This window comes from Drosophila miranda, chromosome XR, assembly GCF_003369915.1.
Source record: "Drosophila miranda strain MSH22 chromosome XR, D.miranda_PacBio2.1, whole genome shotgun sequence".
NCBI lineage: Eukaryota > Metazoa > Arthropoda > Insecta > Diptera > Drosophilidae > Drosophila > Drosophila miranda.
The window spans coordinates 980,480-998,496 of NC_046674.1; the positions used below are offsets into that span (position 1 = coordinate 980,480).

At 51.7% G+C, this 18,017-nt stretch overlaps 2 protein-coding genes across 5 annotated transcripts; one reads left to right on the top strand and one right to left on the bottom strand.

The window, feature by feature from the left end:
- Positions 1-270: 270 nt before the first annotated feature.
- On the bottom strand, positions 271-17,443 carry LOC108152220 (phosphatidylinositol 4-phosphate 3-kinase C2 domain-containing subunit alpha). 4 transcript variants are annotated; one of them, XM_017281398.2, is made up of 16 exons: positions 16,946-17,443; positions 14,284-15,374; positions 14,150-14,202; positions 11,041-11,775; positions 10,891-10,979; positions 10,183-10,831; positions 9,544-10,114; positions 8,839-9,478; positions 8,531-8,776; positions 8,026-8,462; positions 7,567-7,959; positions 6,792-6,992; positions 1,038-1,234; positions 884-975; positions 665-814; positions 271-598 (listed from the first exon to the last, which is right to left on the bottom strand). In XM_017281398.2, exons 2-16 carry the CDS (start codon positions 15,321-15,323, stop codon positions 416-418), a joined length of 5,676 nt encoding a protein of 1,891 aa, XP_017136887.1. In that variant the 5' UTR covers positions 15,324-15,374; positions 16,946-17,443; the 3' UTR covers positions 271-415. The 4 variants fall into 4 exon arrangements, with proteins under 4 accessions (XP_017136887.1, XP_017136886.1, XP_017136888.1 ...); XM_017281397.2 differs by having other exon boundaries at positions 14,284-15,386; XM_017281399.2 differs by lacking the exon at positions 16,946-17,443 and adding an exon at positions 15,434-15,452.
- On the top strand, positions 1,672-4,998 carry LOC108152221. Its single transcript, XM_017281402.2, has 4 exons — positions 1,672-1,977; positions 2,039-2,229; positions 2,865-2,955; positions 3,027-4,998. The coding sequence occupies exons 1-4, from the start codon at positions 1,950-1,952 to the stop codon at positions 4,781-4,783; spliced, it is 2,067 nt and encodes a 688-aa protein (XP_017136891.1). The 5' UTR covers positions 1,672-1,949; the 3' UTR covers positions 4,784-4,998.
- Positions 17,444-18,017: the final 574 nt, after the last annotated feature.

Below are 18,017 nucleotides of genomic sequence, written 5' to 3' on the forward strand. Positions count from 1 at the left end.
CCTCATTGCCTCAAAGCTTTCCTCACTAATCCTCTGTCCAAGTCAAAAGTCGCTCAAATTGTTCGCCAATGATGTCTATCTGTGTAATACTGCAATGCCCTCAAGAGAACAGACCTACTATCTGCCCCAGGAAAAGAAAATTGAACGTGGATCCAGAGCTATCCCTAGAGACGGCCCACCCGGTGTTAGTGTTCCGTTGAAGGATTACCTTAGCAAGAATGTCTGTGGGCGGCACAGCTTGAGAAAAAAAGAATAACACTTCTACCGGAATTGAGTTAAAATTGTATATAATATAAATGTGGAATGTACAATCACTTCGAGTATATGTAAATATTATAGTGTTCAAAAGAAGAAGAGAACGTAAATTAGTATTGCTTTATTCCTGGGCCAGATTGTCGGTAAGCATGGTGTCCCTTCATCCGTTTCTCGGCACCGATCCCAGGCGGTGCCAGTCGCAGAGCTCCTGTCGCAGATCGTGCTTGGACAGGTCCAGCTCGAAGCCGCCGAGCAGCTCGTTCTCCTGCAGCGTATCGTGTGTCCAGATGGTGACCTGCAGTCGACGCTCCTGAATGATATTGAGAGGCATGCGGTACTCCAACTGGTGAAAGGGAGAGAGAAGAGGTTCCATAGAGTTCCTGGGACAGCGAAACAACAAACCACTCACCGTTTCCATGAAACTGGGAACACACGTCTTGCGCACAACTTTGGTCTTGCGTTTGGTCTCCTTTTTGGGGTCCGGTTTTAGGTAGCACTTCACATACGTGTTGGGCTCCTGACCGCCCTGTAGCATGGGCAGCCCTTTGGCGTGGTGTATCTGGAAAGCAAACACAGGTCAAGGGTCAATGGTCAAGGCTCAAGGCTCTCGAGTCACTGGTGTACCCACCATCACAGTAAGTACGCCGCGTTGATATTGCAGCGATAGTCGGATTTGTCCAATCTCATTGGGGTTATCCCGCGACGGCTTTCGCTTGTCCTCTGCAAAATACAATCAATAAATATCCGCTCAATCAATTTGGCGGCAGAGAGTGCCGTCCTACCCTTCATCTTGGGCATCTCCAGCTTGGCCTCCTGCTGGTCGCGCAGCAGCGGATGGAAGAACGTGTAGACCAGATCGGAGTGGGCTATTTCCTCGGCCGCATCGAACAGCGATTTCAGAAACAGCTGTATCAGAGGTAGACGTTTTTCAGCCACGGACTTGATGTTGGAGCGCCCCACATGCACGCCGGCCGGCAGACTGAAAGACAAAAGACAAAAGACAGCAGATTGCAGATTAAACAGAAAGAAAGAACCGGCTAAGTATTTAAGGGGAAGTATTTAAGGGGAAATGAGATGGGTCGTTTGTGATGTTTTGAAGGCATTCATCAATTACCAAACACTACGGGCTTCCTAGGGTGCAGGGTGCAGGGTGCTGTGTGCTGGGTGCTGGGTGCTGGGTGCAGTAGTGCTGACAAATCAAAATAAACACATACATGTGCATTTATTGTACGGCCGATTGCTTATCAGTGAGCGCGGTAGTACGAGAGGTTACACCGCTAATAGCCTGATAAATCGGTGACTGGGGCGGTCTGATTTCGCTGTCGTGTCGCTGCGAGAGCACACCCGCTCGGAATGGGCAGAGAGAGAGAGAGAGAGTCGGTTGGCGCTTGATATCGGCCCGAATCGGGGGCCGATAAGCAACATTCGCGGCAACGGCAGCAGCGGCGGCAACGTCAACGCTCAATCAGTTAACGAGCGAGCGGGCGCTCAGACGAACGGAACGCCAAAAACTGAAGAGCTGGAGCCCCCGAGAGCCGTCCGCTGTCGCTGGGTCGTTCGATTAGCGACGTGGTGAAGTTATGTACATATGTAAGCGTATATATTCGGCCACAACAACAACGGAGGAGACAGAAATTCGTTCAAAATTCGTGAAATCTGCTGAAATGCCAGTCCCAGCAGCGTAAGACAAAGCCATGGCTCAGCTCGAGAATGTGGGCCAAGGTAAGTTCTATCCGAGATGCCCCGCAGCCCCGATCCGTCTATAAATTCCATCCTGCTTCAGGTCAGCATGCCGTTGTCGGCCCCATGCTCGCCTCCGCCATGCTGCTCGTGGGCCTTCTCTTTGCCCTGCTCGGCATCAAGATCTGGGGCTTCCGGCGTCGCCTGACCTTCGACCGCAGCGGCGGCTCGTCCAGATCATCCCCGGCACAGGCCCAGCAGGCGCCGGCCCGCTATGCAGCCCAGGAGTCACAGGTGCGTATGCGACGAGTCCGGGACAACGGCACAGAGAGCTGCTGGACAAGCACGTAAAGGTTAATGCGATACCCCGATAGCAGGGCGAGTGCCAGTGCCAGTGCCAGTGACAGTACAAGTGCCAATGCTGTACCCCCTGCTGATAAGGCACGGCAAATAGAGGAGTTTGCAGCTCGCAGGTGTCTGAAAGCGCGGAGCAGAGATGGGCGCGTGAGGGGAATGCAAATCGCTGCTAAAGAGTCAACTTTCACTCAATCGAGTCGATAGAATGTTGGTGTGTTTATCTCTCGGAATCCAAAGTGAAGGGGGGGCTGGGGGCCCCGCTCAAGAATATATATTCTCAGTTTTGGTGCGCCTTTGAGAGGTCTCCGAATAGACAGCAGAGTGGGGCTACCCATTTTCCAACGAAAAACTGTGCGTGCCTCATCGCATGGGAGCTGGAGCTGGAGCTGGAGCTGGGGCTGGTCTGTGGGCATTCGAGGGGCTCCAAAACAGCTGAGTCCACATTCACAGCTGATGCACACACATCTGAATGCACACCCGTTCCCTGCCAATGCAATGGCGATGCAATTCTCCAAAAACTAACACACTTTCAATGCTTCGATTCGATTGAATTCGATTCGATCCGATTGCAGGTAAACGGCACAGACAATGCAGTCCATGGGGTGTTCCGGCAGCGCAATCTCGAGGAATTCGAAAGCTCGTGGCCTTCATCGACATCAACGGGTAAAGACTGTGAAATTGTGAGACTGTTTCCCCCACTAACTGCCATTCCATTCCATTCCGTTCTTCCACAGTCAACAGCTACTTGGCGGGAAGTGTGCCGAACCTTCGAATGGGAGAGCCGGCCGAAGTCTTGTACCGGGCACCGCCCCAGGCACAGCGTCGTCGCCGCAAGGAGGTGCTCAGCGCTCACTCTGACAGCTATTCAGCGCCGCCCACCCGCATGCCGCCCTCTCCGCCCACTCGGGCGGTGCCACCAGCAGATCTGGCAGTGGCCGTGGTGCCCGATCCGCCCAGCGAACTGGGAATACCGAACTTCGATCACTTTGCGGAGAAGTACGCACTGATTAGCGCAGCACAGCAGACAGAGGATGCGGCCAGGACGACGCAGCTGAGGAGCAAGGACAGCGGGCGCTACGTGAAGTTCGATCCGGTCGATGATGTGCCCGAGCTTCTGACCCCCGACGACGACCAGGGCGGCACCTCATCCCTCTCCGTGACTGCTGTGGTGCACCGCGGGGCCCCCTCCGCCGACGAGCACGAGTCGGAAATGACGTCCAGCAGTCAGGAAGCCGGCGATCAGTCCGCGGACTCGGCATTCGTTGTGGCAGTGATTGCGGGCAGTCCGGAGGCGACAACCCCACCGCAAGCGCCACTTGGACATAGCCTCTTTGACGACCTGGAAATGCCAAGTGGCGAGCAGGACCCAGAGTTTGTGCGCATCCGCTCCTCTTTTGTGATGAACGAGGCGGACATCTTGGACCAGCCTGCGGCGGGCAGCCCGCCTGGCTTCGGCAAGAGCATCGAGGAGGACTGGGAGAACTGGGAGAACCTCGACGCCGTCGCAGAAGTGCCTGAGCCCAACTGGGCGCTGCATCCCGGAGCCCTGGAACAACTTCCCCCTGTGGAAACGACTCTCAGCGAAGCCACCCTGTCGCTGGACAACGTGGAGCAGCTGCCCCCCGTGGAGACCACACTGAGCGAAGCCACTCTGGCGATGGACAACTTAGAGCAGGTAGAGGGGCTGTTCCATCAGCTGGAGCTTATGGAGCCAGCTCCACGGGGGCATCCGGAGGCCCCACCAGGTCTTCAGTCGGTCGAACCGCCGCCCTACGACCCCGGCCCGCCCTACCTGCCTGACTACGAGTCCCTGATGCAGCTGGAGGACTCGCGGGCCAGCCACACCTTGCCCAAGTACACCGAGGCCGTGGGAGGCGAGCGATTTGTGAGCAGCATAGAGGATCTGTATGCCGAACTGGAAACGAACGGAGGCACAGGAGGTACAGGACCGAACAGTTCTGAAGCGCCGACAAATGGAATTGACAATTTCGAGGATCTGTGCCAGGAAATGGCCGTGGCCGAGGCACCGCGACCAGCACCTCAGCCTGCTCCGCGCTCTACCAAGACCAGCACACTCAATGTCCGTGGCGATGCGACTCCCCTGCCTTGCTACCATCCCGAAGAGCTGCCCGGCTCCAGTTCCAGCGAGGACGAAGCGCGAAGCGCACCGAGGCCTGCCCAGCGAAACCCACGCACGCTCAAGGTGCGCTTCGACGTGGAGAACCTGCAGTACTACCAGTCCGCAGAGGTAGTCGCCTCGTCGAGTGGAGAGTCTGAGGAGGATCACCCTCCGCCGCGCCCCATGATGCGCTCGACCATATTCGAGCCGGAGCCGGAGCCGGAGCCGGGGCACAACAGTGTGCCAAGCCTGTTCGGGGCACAGGTCTCGCAGGGCGACAGCAGCGACGACGAGGCCTTCGGACGCGCCATCAGCCAGCATCGCACCATGACAGCAGCACTGCGGACAATGCAGAACGATACGGATGCCTAGGAACAAGACCAGCCCGTCCGTTTCCGTCGATTTCCTTAGCAAATACAGTATTTTATGTGTAAATTTAATGCCTGCTGGCTGGCTCTTTCCCTGGCTCTGGCCAAGGCCCAATAACGAGTATGTACTAGCATGTACGATTATATGTGTACATTTCAAAGATAAGTTGCCATATAATGTTGACTATATTATAATTATAATAAACAATATAGCAGGAAGTAGCATAGGAGCATAGCCTTGGAAGATAACAACAAAAAAGAGCGTCTCTAGGCATTTCACAAGATAAGCAAAGGTTTGGAAGCCGAATCGGAATCAATTTTAAAAACGTCTAGATAAAGAGTCTGATAGATGAACACGTCTGTATTTCGATAAAGCCACGATAACATACAAAAACGAGGGGGAACGTTGTGAGTTGCTGCGGAGACCGCAACTCTACAGTTATACCCGATACTAAGTCAGTATGGCTCTCCTCCGGCAGACGCCGCTAATATTAAACGACACGACAAAGAGTGCGTGCGAGAGAGACAGAAAATCAGTCTGAGCGTGACGTCGGGCGCTGCGCGGCCACTGCAAATTGATTTTCTTGCTTTTGGCTACAAAAATGATCCGATCTGATCCAGATTCAGCAATCTGATAGATATGGTCATTATCTATGATTCTGCGTTTTTAGCTCGAATGTGCAATATTGTGGATGCAACAGATTTTCGTCCTTTGTGGGGGCGGAAGGGGGTGGGGCGAAATTCTGAGATATACGTTTTATAGTAAGATCTAACAGAAGTGCGGATACCAAATTTGGTTACTCTAGCCTTAATAGTCTCTGAGATTTGTGGATGCCCCAGATTTTCGTCCTTTGCGGGGGCGGAAGGGGGTGTGGCGAAATTTGGACACGAAAGGTCCGATATCACAGGAGTGTGTATACCAAATTTGGTTGCTCTGGCTCTTATAGGTTCTGAGATCCTTGAACTCATATTTTGCAATTGGCAAAACCGACCATGAAACCTGTGTGTTAGAGAGAGACAGAGCGAGAAAGAATGAAATTGTTTTCTTGATTCTGGCTATAATAATTATACGATCTGGTTGAGATTTTACACTCTAGAACATATAGTCATCCTCTACGATTCTGCGTTTTTGGTTTTATCGTATCGCTAAAAATGTGGATGCCACAGATTTTCGTCCTTTGTGGGGGCGGAAGTGGGCGGGGCGAAGTTTTGAAATATTTTTGTAGCAGTGACATATCACAGAAGTCTGGATCCAAAACATCGTTGCTCTAGCTCTTATAGTCTTTGAGCACTAGGCGCTGAAGGGGACGGACAGACGGACAGACGGACGGACGGACGGACGGACAGACGGACAGACAGACAGGGCTCAATCGACTCGGCTATTGATGCTGATCAAGAATATATATACTTTATGGGGTCGGAAACGATTCCTTCTGGACGTTACACACATCCACTTTTACCACAAATCTAATATACCCCAATACTCATTTTGAGTATCGGGTATAACAAGAACGAGAACGAGAACGAGAACGAGAAAAGAACAAGATATGGGGGACAAAGCGATAGATATATGCACTGTCAGAGGAATTGTTCCAATGCGAAATATACATATACATACATATATGTACGGATATAGTCCCTCGCACCCAAATGATTCCAATGCTTCTTCGACAGCCCGACTCCAGGCAGACGCGCTAGTGGAAGAAGCCAACGAGAAGGCCCGAGAATGCAAGAACAAAATACATGTAGTGTGCACTGCTCGCCGGCTCGTGAATGGGACTAAAGATCGATGCACATTGCTCTTCGACTCGTGAATGGGACGAAGCTTCGGGCCAGCGATTATACAAATAAAATACATGAGTGCGTGACTGCTCCAAACTTGAAAAGGCGTGCCCACCGCTGCTTTAGTTGGCATATGACTCGAACATGATCTAAAGATCTATCTAAGTTTCGTATGACTTATGTAAAGCTGCCAGGGATCTGCTATCATCTGGACTGAATTGCAAACTCACCTGTGAAGTTTGACCAGGGGAAAGTGCATGCACAGCTTCTGATGGAACTCGGTGAACTCGCGATACGAGCGGAACAAGTGCGTGGGATCCGGCTGTCCGTGCCGCGTCACCTGCAGTATGTACATGTAGAACTTCTCCATGCTGTAGTGCTTCTGAAAGCGCACCACCTTGACAATCTTCAAGCGACCATCCTGCTGCATGCTATGAAACGATACAAGTAATTGGGTTTTAGTGCACACACATACATATCATATATGGACAGGCTCCGGTATTCCGATTTACTTTTGAAAGTGCTCCCGGGTGCTCCCGTTTTCGTTTTTCAAAACGGCAACATTTCTCTGACAACAAACCGAATCGTAACCGAATAGATGGCTTATTGATGGCTTAAAGTTATACGACACCATTTCCAGAGTAGTTTAGCTGGTGCCTTTTTTTATAAACCATTTTACCCAACCCCATTTTGCTCTTAAGTAACTGATGTCTGACTAACAACAGTTGCGATGGCGATGGCGATTGCGATTGCGATTGCGATTTGATGGCAGCATCGGGTTGCATCCGATTGTTATCGGATCGTCGCTGCAGTCGTTTCTGCGCGTAGCGGCCCAAATTGTGCGCGTAACCGCACTAGAGAAAATTTAAAAACTTAAAAACTGGGGCGAAAACGGGAGCACCCAAAGATAGGGAGGCAAAACGCAAAAGTAAGTGAAAACCGGAGCCCGCCTGATAGGACATGTTCCCGGTGGAAGCGGTCGGAAGCGGTCGGAAGCGGACTCACGTGTATTTGCGCGGCACGAATGAGAGCAGCTCGCCGGTGCCCTCGTCGGCGGTGAAGCGCATCTGGGCAAGGTTGTGGAGAAAGAAATTGAACTGGGTGAACCAGCTCTTCAGCGATGATTGGATCATCTTGGCGAAGGTGGCCGCCGCCTCGGGATTCGACTGCGACGGCAGCAGGGCACGCCGCACGTAGGTAACGGCATTGGAGTTGACACCCGGCATGCCGGCCGTGGCCATGTGGGCCAGCGTGTGCAGCAGCAGGTCGGCATTCTTGCGCACAATGTTGAAGGCGCGACAGCACAGATCCACAAAGTAGTGGAAGTCGGTGGAGGGCTTGTCCCCGCCGTTTATCACGTACGCCATGTCCGAGGTGAGCACAAACGGAGTACGATCTCTGCGTGCGATGAATACGGATCAGAATCAATAAGTCTATACCGGTGGGAGAGCATGTCCCTCTTACCTCTTGAAGTTGCCAAACATCTGGGCATCGCCCAGGAATTTGCCAAAGTCAATGTGGAATAGATGTCCCGAGGTCTTCAGCATAATGTTGTCGTTGTGCCTGTCGCAGATGCCCAGCACGTAGGTGGCCACGCTGTAGCCGGCGCAGGACAGTGTGAAATTGCGCACAGCACTCTGGTACTCCAGGGGACTGGGATTCTGCTTGCCCAGCCACTCGGCTATGGGGCGATCCTTGAACGAGCCGGTCAGGCCGCACTCCACCTGGATCTTGCGCAACGTCTCCGCCTCGGAGACGAGCTCGATCATCCCGCTCTTGTAGCCAGTCGGCACGCAGTTGAAGGTGACTATCTTCAGGTCGAGTCGCTCGGCCAACCACATCTTGTTCATGATGCGAATCAGTTGAATGGTCAGCTGGTCCTGCTGCAGATCATCGCCGCACTAGAAAGAAGTCAACCACTTAGTACCAATCACCGTGAGGCCCTCTCGCTCTCTCTCGTGGAGACTACCTTAAAGATGGCTGGCAGGGACTCGGCATCGGGTCCCACGAAGGTGATCTTCAGCGGCAGTGTGTTGGAGTTGAAGTAGCTGCAGTTGCGCACAGCGACGCCCGTCACCTCCAGCTCTGGTCCCAGCGGCAGGCAGGTGGGCTTCTCCAGCAGATCCTGGTGCACCTCGTCCATTCCGGCAGCCAGACTCTTTTGCCGCATCGACTCTTTCGACTCCTTCACAGACTCCGCTATGGTTGTCAGTTTCTATGGAAGCAAAATCAGGGTAAACGGGCTAGATGGACACAAAGGAGCTGATGGACGCCTACCTGACACATGCGGTGCTGGTACATGAAGCGCTGAAGCATCTTCTCGCCGCAGATGGCCATTAGGGCGCGCAGCATCATCTTGCTGCGGCGGTAGTAGCGCGCCTGGGTTATCTGGCACTCGTCGTACTCCTGGTCCACCATGGCGGCCCCAATCGAGTTGTGCGGATCGTCGGGCAGACTGTGCACCAGCAGCCAGTACATGTGGTGGGCGAATCGCGGCGACTCGAGGCACTTGGCCAGCAGGAATCGGGCCATGGCCGAGCCCTCATAGGTGTCGTGCTTCAGGGACTGAACCAGCTGCGGCAGGAAGTCCACCAGCTGGTCGTTGGGCATCTTCGAAATCCATTCGACGGCCTTCTCCCGCACCTTGGCGTCCGGATAGCGGGGCAGCAGCAGCTCGAGCGCCTGCAGCGGCGACAGTGGGGCCCACGAGTGCAGCAGGGCGTGCAGATCTATCAGGTTCGCGTAGTCCCAGCTGTGCGCAGCATGCAGGACCTTGGGCAGCGCATTGGGATAGTTCTGCAGGTACAGACGCTTCTCCCAGAATACTTCGCGTCGCTCGGTGGCCCCGGTGTAGCCCAGCTCGGCGGTGTCCAGCAGCTCCTCCTGCAGGTTGGCGTCCAGCGAGGCAAAGTCGTAGCTGTGGGCGGAACCGAGACTGTTAGAAGACTGTGCCGAACTGGCCGAGTCGAGGCAACAACTCACTGCGGGGCTGGCTTGGGCACCTCCTGGTGCTCCGGGAACTCGATGCGCCCTCCATATGGCGGCACCTCGATGCTCAGGACAGGACAGAAGTCGGGATGTGGGTGACAGCCGCGGGCTGGGGCTGGGCCCAGCATTTTGTCAGTGGTTGGGGGCCACACGGACAGCAGGTAGGGGCCGCAGATCATCGCCCGCTTAAAGTCGAACAGCTGTATGGAGCACCAGCCCAGCTCGGTGGTCACCTGCCGCCGCTCGCCGTTGGGCTCCGAGTTGGGCTCGTTTTCGCTGGCCGCCTGCTTGCCATAGAGGACAAACGTGACCCGCGCCTCGCGCGGCAGCGTGCATATGGGGTGCTGCTCGAAGGTCAGCCAGGCGCTGAAGTTGAGGCGCGGGAACAGGCCGCCGCTCGTGTCGTTCGAGCAGCTCAGGACATTGGGTTTCGACAGCAGTCGCGTTCCGTAGACCAGCTGCACGCACAGCGAGTAGTCATCGTACTTCCAGTTCGGCGGCGGCCTGTGCAGACAGTTGATGCTCACCACGATCGGCTTTGACACGCACGAAATGGGAATGGGTGCTGGAATTATACACGGGATTCAATTGAGATTAGGATTGGCTGAGAGCAGATCCCGGGGCACGACTCACTTGTGGCGTAGTCCAGCGACTTTACGGAGAACGCCACTCGGAACACATTCGCATAGAGCTCGACGAGCTCCTGCACCGCATCGCGCAGACTATTGCACTTGACCTTGATCTGCTCGAGCAGGGAGCGCGGTCGCATTGTGACCTGGGCGTAGTCGCCGTAGTCGCTAACGATCTCCGGATTGCTGGCCCCCGATCCAGCCGCATACTTCGTCTGGGCCTCCTCGCAAACGCGCTTCAGGTCGGCCACGCAGCGCGCAATGTCCAGGGTGTCGATGGAGCCGAGCAGGGCGCAAATGGCCTTCACCGCCTGGACCACGCCCGAGCAGCTGACCACACTACGGCCGGAAGCAGGTGGCGGCGAGTCAGCGGCCGACTCCAGCTTGTCGATCTCCATCTCGAGCGTCTCGATGAGTATCATCATGTTGTCGTAGGTGACAATGGGCACCACCTCGTTGGGAAACAGCTGCTCGGGCTGCAGGTCCGCGTCGTTCACGTCGTCCCGCTCTGTGCGCGCTATGGCCTGCATGTTGGAGGCGGTGCTCAGGCACAGGCCCAGGTGGACATCCTTCTCCAGCTGGAAGCTGTTGTGGACACTCTCCAGTTGGCTCAGCCGCGAGGTAGGGGCCAGCCACTCCAGCAGACCAATGGGCTGAAAGAGCACAGATCAGCCAGGGTACAGATTGAATGAAATAGTGTAGAGACACCCACCTTGACGACATAGTCGGTGACACTGCCCTTCACCTGGCCCTCCAGCGAGGCCAGCGCCTGGGCTACCACCTGCGCCACCACGGAGTCAACTGAAAAAGAGTGGAAAGGGGTAATGCGAGCTTTAGGGGGAGCCACAATACTACCACTTACTGTCGCAGGTGAACGTAACCGGGGTGCCATAGCCCTTGACCTGACCCTCGGCAGCCGCGGCCGATGTGGACAGCGCATGCTGCTGGAGGGTGTTCAGTGCCGGATGCACAATCACCTTGATACTGGTGTCCATCATGTAGTGGTAGTTGAACTCTGCGGCCACCACATGCCCCACGTTCGTGGGCGCGTCGTCGTGCGGGTAGCGCGACCGCAGCTGCTTGACCATGTGGTAGAACTCCAGCAGCTCGGGATCGTCCGTGCGCTGGTCGCTAATCAGCTCATAGAGCCGCGTGCACGTTTTCCGCCGGTCGAGCACCACACGGGCCGGTATGCTGGACGTGTAGCTGTCTGTCAAGGCCGTGGGCTGGTAGGGCTTCGAGGCTGTCAACGCTGCCTGGACCTGGGCCGACTCGTACAGCTGCTGGTTACGCGGCGGCAGTGGCGGCGGCGGCGACACACTGCCCGATCCGTTTTCGGACAGACGCAGCCGTTCCTCCACGGGGACCTCCGCCTGGCACAGCGACGCCGCCGACGAGGTCGACGGCTGGGCCAGATAGTCTTGACGCCAGCCAATCAGGCTAACGTTCGGACTGGCGGTGGCGGTGCTCTTGTCCCACCTGTTGACCGCCTCGTACATGGGGTCCGAGTACTGGGTGCCGCCATCGCCGCTGTACAGGAAGTCGAACGGATCGTACTCCGCATAGTAGGAGGTGCTGTCCGAGGCACTGTCGTTTCCTGCAAGTAGCGAATGCATGATCAGTCGAGTCCAATCCCAATCCCAATCCCAAGTCCCAAGTCCCAATCTGACACACAGAAATATCGCACGCAGTTATGCAAATGACACTGAGGCCTACACACGGTCAGCGTCCGCGAGAGTCGTCCGGGCTCATCGTGTAGCCAAAAATAAAGTCCCCCAATCGGTCCCCCAAAAACACAGTGCAAGACACGCGAATGGAGAGAACTAACGTGCGGCACTGCCGATCGGAGAACAGTTCGCAAATCTACGCTAACAAATCCCACATTGGCCGCGCCATCGTTCCCATCGCCTAATAGCTAATTGTGATTGCTGTCATACACGGCCCGCTGGGGGTCGCCCACGCCGCGTCTGGCCCCGAGTATAGTGGAGGTTCCAGATCCGAATAATACTGCTTCTCGCAAGCCCCTTCGGATGCCCTGAATAATCAGGAAACTCAAGTGAACGTGAACGCAAAGATACTGTTTGGCTGATCTGCTAATTCTTTCAATCGAACGATCACTGTACACAGCATATCGCATACGTATTATACATATTTACACATATGTATCTATACATACATATGTTCCCCCATAGCTCATTCGGCTTGTGGGGGATCTCAACATCCCAAATGTTTTCCATCATGTGTTTCATGTCCCACAAAAGGGCAAGCCCAAAATATTTCAAGAGGGGGCCTCAAATTATATTTCAAACTTATAATCTGTTTCCAAACCCCGGAACAGCAGCGGAGTGTGCAACTTGAGATATTCAACAAGTGGGAATGCCATTAGCAGATACTCCCACTATTCAGATAAGTCGCAAAACTATGCAAACAATATTCTCACAATGGGAAAAGTTCCCAAAGCAATACTGGCTTTATAATTTAATTTTGTAATTGATCGTTAATCGTTTGATACACTTTCAATCGATTAATCGCGTTTTTATCGATACCCTTAATTTGGTTCGGGCCACAGGGCCACAGGACAGAAGATGGACACTGTACAGGAGAATTAGCAGGGTGCAAGAAAAAATAAAAAAGAAAACAAGAATCGGTTCAGAGTTAGTGACAGCAGAAGGTCTTGCAGAAAGGTGCCCGAAACCGCGTTGTTAAAAGCTTAGATATCTCTACCCCAATCCAATCCAATCCAATCCTATATCTCTAAAATGTAATATATAAATACATACATATATGCTCAACGGACGGATACATAGGATACTATAGGAACATAAATGTTAAATGATTGAGAGTTGTAGTACTATTTTGAAAGTGGGAAACGACGGGCATTGGTAGCAAGGCGGCAAGGCGACAAGGCGGCAAGGCGATGTTTAATAAAACAACAAGAGACTGGAATTTGTTCAAGGAATTGTTTATTTGTTTTTGTCTCACAAAATGATACACGATAGAACTAAATATATGTATGTATTTATATTGGTAGTTGTATATGTATAAATGTAGCAGCAAGTCAGCAAATCACAATCTGTTCATTCCGTAATACATGGTAAAAAAGGAAACAAAAAAGAAGGAAGTGACTTCAGAATAACCCAGTATTCTTGCACATTGGAGCACTCCTTCATCGCTACATCAAGAGGATGGATAAATCACCGATTTGTGTTAAGTTTTGAAAAAAATATGATCTTATGGATCGATGCGGATCGGAAGCCCAGTCCAATCGTATTTGGGTGCCTTCTGCTGGGTGTGTGATGTGGTGATGGCACAAGGCACAAAGTCAGCCTTTTGTTTAAAAATAGTGTTTACATGGTGTATAAGTAAGTAGGTGGTTCTAAGTGCGTGCTGCCTAAGACACGAATTTGTTTCTTTCACTGATTCCGTACCGAAACCGAGTCCGAAACCCAACCGAACCGTACCGGACCGTACCGAAACCAGTTAGATGGTGGTGTACTTGTGGGTTGTGTAAAGTAGTTTGCTTTGCAGTAGTTTGCTTTGGTAGTAGTACGGATAGTAGTGTAGTAGTAGGACTTTCAATTAAAATTGGGTTACTTTTGCGACACTGCAATACAGAGAGAAACAAACAAGAACATTCAGTTTAATTCGTATCCAAGTCGAGCAACCACTTGCTACAAACGATCTCGAGCTACAAAGGATGTTGGCACCCGACTGGGGAGAGGGATTGGGTTTGGGTTTGGGTTTGACATTGACATTGATATTGTTTGAAGACTGTATGTACATTTACCCCGAACATAATGCTATTCACCCACAAAATATCATTTCAAACTAGAAATATCTATCTGGATAACCGTAAGATGCCACTTTAGTTCAGTCTCTAACAGGATTGCAGTTCCCAGGAGAGTAGAAGAGTAAGAGAGTAGGTGGATTGTGGTATGTCTGTTTAGTACATAATTGGGTTTGGGGCTTACCAATGTTCTCATTTAGCAGGGGATCGAATGCCTCCAGTACACTCACACGAGAGCTGCAAGAGCAGAAGAGAGAGATTATGATGTTAGAAAAACCGAAGCAAGGGGAACTGTGTGTAGACGATAGTGATACATACTAGTCCTCTTGGTTGAGGTCTATCAAATCGTTACCAGTGCGTTTGGGAGGCTGCTGTTGACCGTTGGAACTGGTGCTGGCGCTGATGTTTAAAGGTACTGGGCGTCGGGGCTTCATGTTCACGCCATTGGCTTCGGGATTGGAGACAGGATTACTGGACGGGTGGTGGCTGCTAAGGCTGCTCGCTGGCACGGCGACTGGCGTGCTCTGTGGCCGCCCCAGATCCATGTGGGTGCTCGTTCCCGGGTAGACAGGCCCAAACCCGAATCCATGGGACTGTGGGTACTGCGGCGGCATAAAGGCAGCCGAGCCAGGCACAATGGGAGCCGTGTACGGCGCCACAACCGCTCCGGGATAGTAGAGGTAGGCGGTGGGCACCGCCTGCACCGGCTGCACGGCCATCTGGTTGGGCATGCTGTAAAGCCTCTGCAGCTCCTCGTTGCTTAGCGGCCGCTGTTGTGCCTGAGCCGCGTTCTGGTAAGGCACCAGTTGCATGCCGCCAGCTGTTCCCACGATTCCATACGGCGGCGGCTGAGGCTGAGCCTGGTGCTGCGGCTGTGGCTGGTGGTAGCCGTATTGCGCGGGCACCGAAGCAGTCGCCGCTGCCACTGGCCCCATCGGCACCAGCGCCTGCGAGTGCGAGTGCGACTGCGAACTGGGTGGCTGCATCCGCTGCAGGTCCTCGATCAGCCTGTCGAAGGTGGTACCGCTCTCGGGCTGCTTGCTGGTGGGATTAGCAAAGCAGATGAGGTCGTTCTCGGATACCTGCGCCGGAGGAGTGCGTGAACGTTCCACATTGCTGGCCGCGGCTGCCGTCGTATGCACCTCCGAGTGTCGGCGATGGGTGACGCTCTGACTACGTTGCTGGGCATAGTAGTCCCGCCCAGAGGCGCCGCTGGGCACCCCCGAGTGGTAGCCAGTGCCGTACTTCTTATGCCGCCGGTAGTCGTCGAGGGCCTGCTGCTCCAAGCTCAGAGCTGTCGCTTTGGCCAAGTCATCCTGGAATTGCCTGTCGTAGTCGGTTTGGCCCTGGTTTGACATATTCTCCCCACAGCAGCAGCGTTGTTGCGATGTTGTCGTTCCCGTTGAATTCTGAAAAAACAACTGGGAATGAAAACTGCTTAGAATTTGGTTTTTCTTTCAATTTCAACTTGTTTTGTCCAAATTCTATGTGTACTATCACTCTCTCCTTTGCCGAACTTTACCTCCGACTGTCGTGTGCTTTGTTTCTCTTATCTGCCATTCGCGTTCGTCGCGATAACGGAATCGGATGATAAAAGTGATTATGCCCTGTAAAGGCACCGGTGACACCGGTGGGTGCAATGCGTGCGTGTCTCTGAACAGAGGCCAGGGGAGGGCAACAGGTTTACCTTCTGGCCCCAAATGGCAGGTGTCTATCGGGTATTGATAGACTCTGCCACTGCCATCAAAACTACAAAACTACAGAACAGAGAATAGAGAATGGTAGCACCCCCCTCGAAGCATTCGAAGAAAGAGTACGTCATTTAACAAATTGGTTGCAGGTTTTTGGGAAATTAGAAGGAACTGATTAAAAGCATTCACCACTTCGTTGTTGGATTTGAGGAACAGTTGTTCGAAGACTAGACGAGGACTAGAGATATAGCCATGTATATTCTTAATAGTGTTTGTAGCAAACTTTTGGTTCCAAGTGATAGCAGAACAATTTTATATGAAAAGATTCTGGAAGACGGTGGACTGTAGAAACAATACGAAAGAAATGAGCATTGCATGAACGTACTGTGTGTATAATTGTGAATGTGATAACAGAGAAGAAACTTCCTATTGTAGTACTGCGGCTATATATATATATATATAGAGCAAATGTGAACATGAGCACATCACAGGGAAGTACTGCAATCGTATTCCATGACCACAATCATAAATTGTGTGAATGAATGCTGCGAGTGTGGCTTTCCTCATTCACACAATACTCGCACAGCGGATGGAAAAAGTATTGTCACAATGAAGGAAACAAATTTCTTGCTATTTTCCGAACAAATGTTTACAGTTTTATCAGCGGCATTTAAAGGCATTTCTGGAGTCCACTTTAGGCCAGTTTTGTTCTTCAAGTATTCCGATCGACCACAGTACTCTTTTGACCCACTGTACGGGAGACGGGGGAACAGCTGTTCAGCATAAACACAGATGCTGAACGTACTCACACGCGCCCACAAACACACATGTACCGTTGAATGCGAAACGCGAAGGAGCAGAAGATAAGAGAAAACAGCAACCGGCAAGAGACGCAAAACGAAAGAAAACCTTCAGCTACGGCGGCGGCAGGCGGCAGACGGCAAAGGTTAAGGTAAATCAATAAGAGCGCACACACATGCGAAATAGCAACCAAATGAATTGATTCCAAATAAATTGGGCCGCTTTTTGTTGAAGAGCGGCAAAATGTAGAGCAATAGTTTTGCAAATTTCAAAACTAGTTGACCCACACAGGCACACACACACGACAATGAGCATAACGAAGGGAGCAAAAGAGATGGAGGAAGAACGAACACGATAATGGAGTGCCATTAATATGCATATACATAAGGGATACATATGTAGCTATTAACGTTTGCACACACCTTTATTCGGCACTCTTCGTTCTTCCTCATTTATTCTTATTCGCTTGCTCGTCGGACGCCACTTACTTGCTTTCTTAGGTGTCACCTCCACCGATGTTTTCGGGTGTTGTTTCAGTTACTCCGCACAATATATGTACAGCCGCCCTCTTGGAAGTTTTATGTACAGATGAGGAATTTAAGTGCTTCTCTGTCTTTTTTTATTCGCAATGGTTTATTTCATTGCTTAACGTCTATGCTGACGCTGAATTAAGGTGAAGTTGTCTCCCACACACCTACCGACTAAATCCAAATGAATACGAAAGGCGTACACACACACACACACACACACACGCGCAAACACAAGCGATGACAAAAACGGAATGAATATACAAAACGTAAGCGGAATACGCGAAAATACTGATGAACTTGCACTTTGTTTATGCGTATGTACTTGCACTACAACATATTAATTACATTATTATTAAATTACATAAAAACACTCATTTGTTGCTGCCTCGCTCTGGCAGAACACACAAAAATAACACGGAAAAACACAAAACGGAATGCAACAAGCTAACAACCAGTGTGACCGCGGATTTACCGTCTGACCCTCTGGAATATACCGAAATGTACCGTCTCATTTTTAAAATATACCGTAAATATGTTTAAAAAAAAAACACTTTTTTTTATTAATTAAAAAGAAAGGTAACCGCAGTTTACTTTATTTGAGATCATTATTTTCTTTCTTGCTTAGTCTTAATAAAAGAATCAGTATTTTTATTTATATAAGAAAGACTTTTTAATAGAAAAGCATTTATTTTTTTCCGTTTGAAATTTTTGCAACCGTTTTTGTCTGTTTGTATTCGAAAAATCTCTTAAAATTGGTTTTAAACACAATGGAAATGGACCAATGGAGGACTGCGGAATGTTAGTAGGAGTACGCACTGCAGAAAATGCGATAATCCATCGACACGCTGGAACATCTCATCTGCAATTGCCCGGCATCTCACGGGCAAGGGAAGATGTCTCCAAGTGAACACCGAGAGTATTAATAAAACGAGGGGGAACGTTGTGAGTTGCTACGTACACCGCAACTCTACAGTTATACCCGATACTAAGTCAGTATGGCTCTCCTGCGGCAGACGCCGCTAATATTGAA

Excerpts from the sequence above, each read along its gene's own strand:
- LOC108152220 (XM_017281398.2), bottom strand. The coding sequence starts at position 15,323 with ATGTCAAACCAGGGCCAAACCGACTACGACAGGCAATTCCAGGATGAC. Across the intron at positions 6,993-7,566 it reads TTCGTGCCGCGCAAATACAC|CATGCAGCAGGATGGTCGCT; the intron begins GTGAGTCCGCTT and ends ATCGTTTCATAG. Across the intron at positions 1,235-6,791 it reads CCCCTGGTCAAACTTCACAG|TCTGCCGGCCGGCGTGCATG; the intron begins GTGAGTTTGCAA and ends TTTGTCTTTCAG.
- LOC108152221 (XM_017281402.2), top strand. The coding sequence starts at position 1,950 with ATGGCTCAGCTCGAGAATGTGGGCCAAG. Across the intron at positions 1,978-2,038 it reads GCTCGAGAATGTGGGCCAAG|GTCAGCATGCCGTTGTCGGC; the intron begins GTAAGTTCTATC and ends ATCCTGCTTCAG. Across the intron at positions 2,956-3,026 it reads GCCTTCATCGACATCAACGG|TCAACAGCTACTTGGCGGGA; the intron begins GTAAAGACTGTG and ends GTTCTTCCACAG.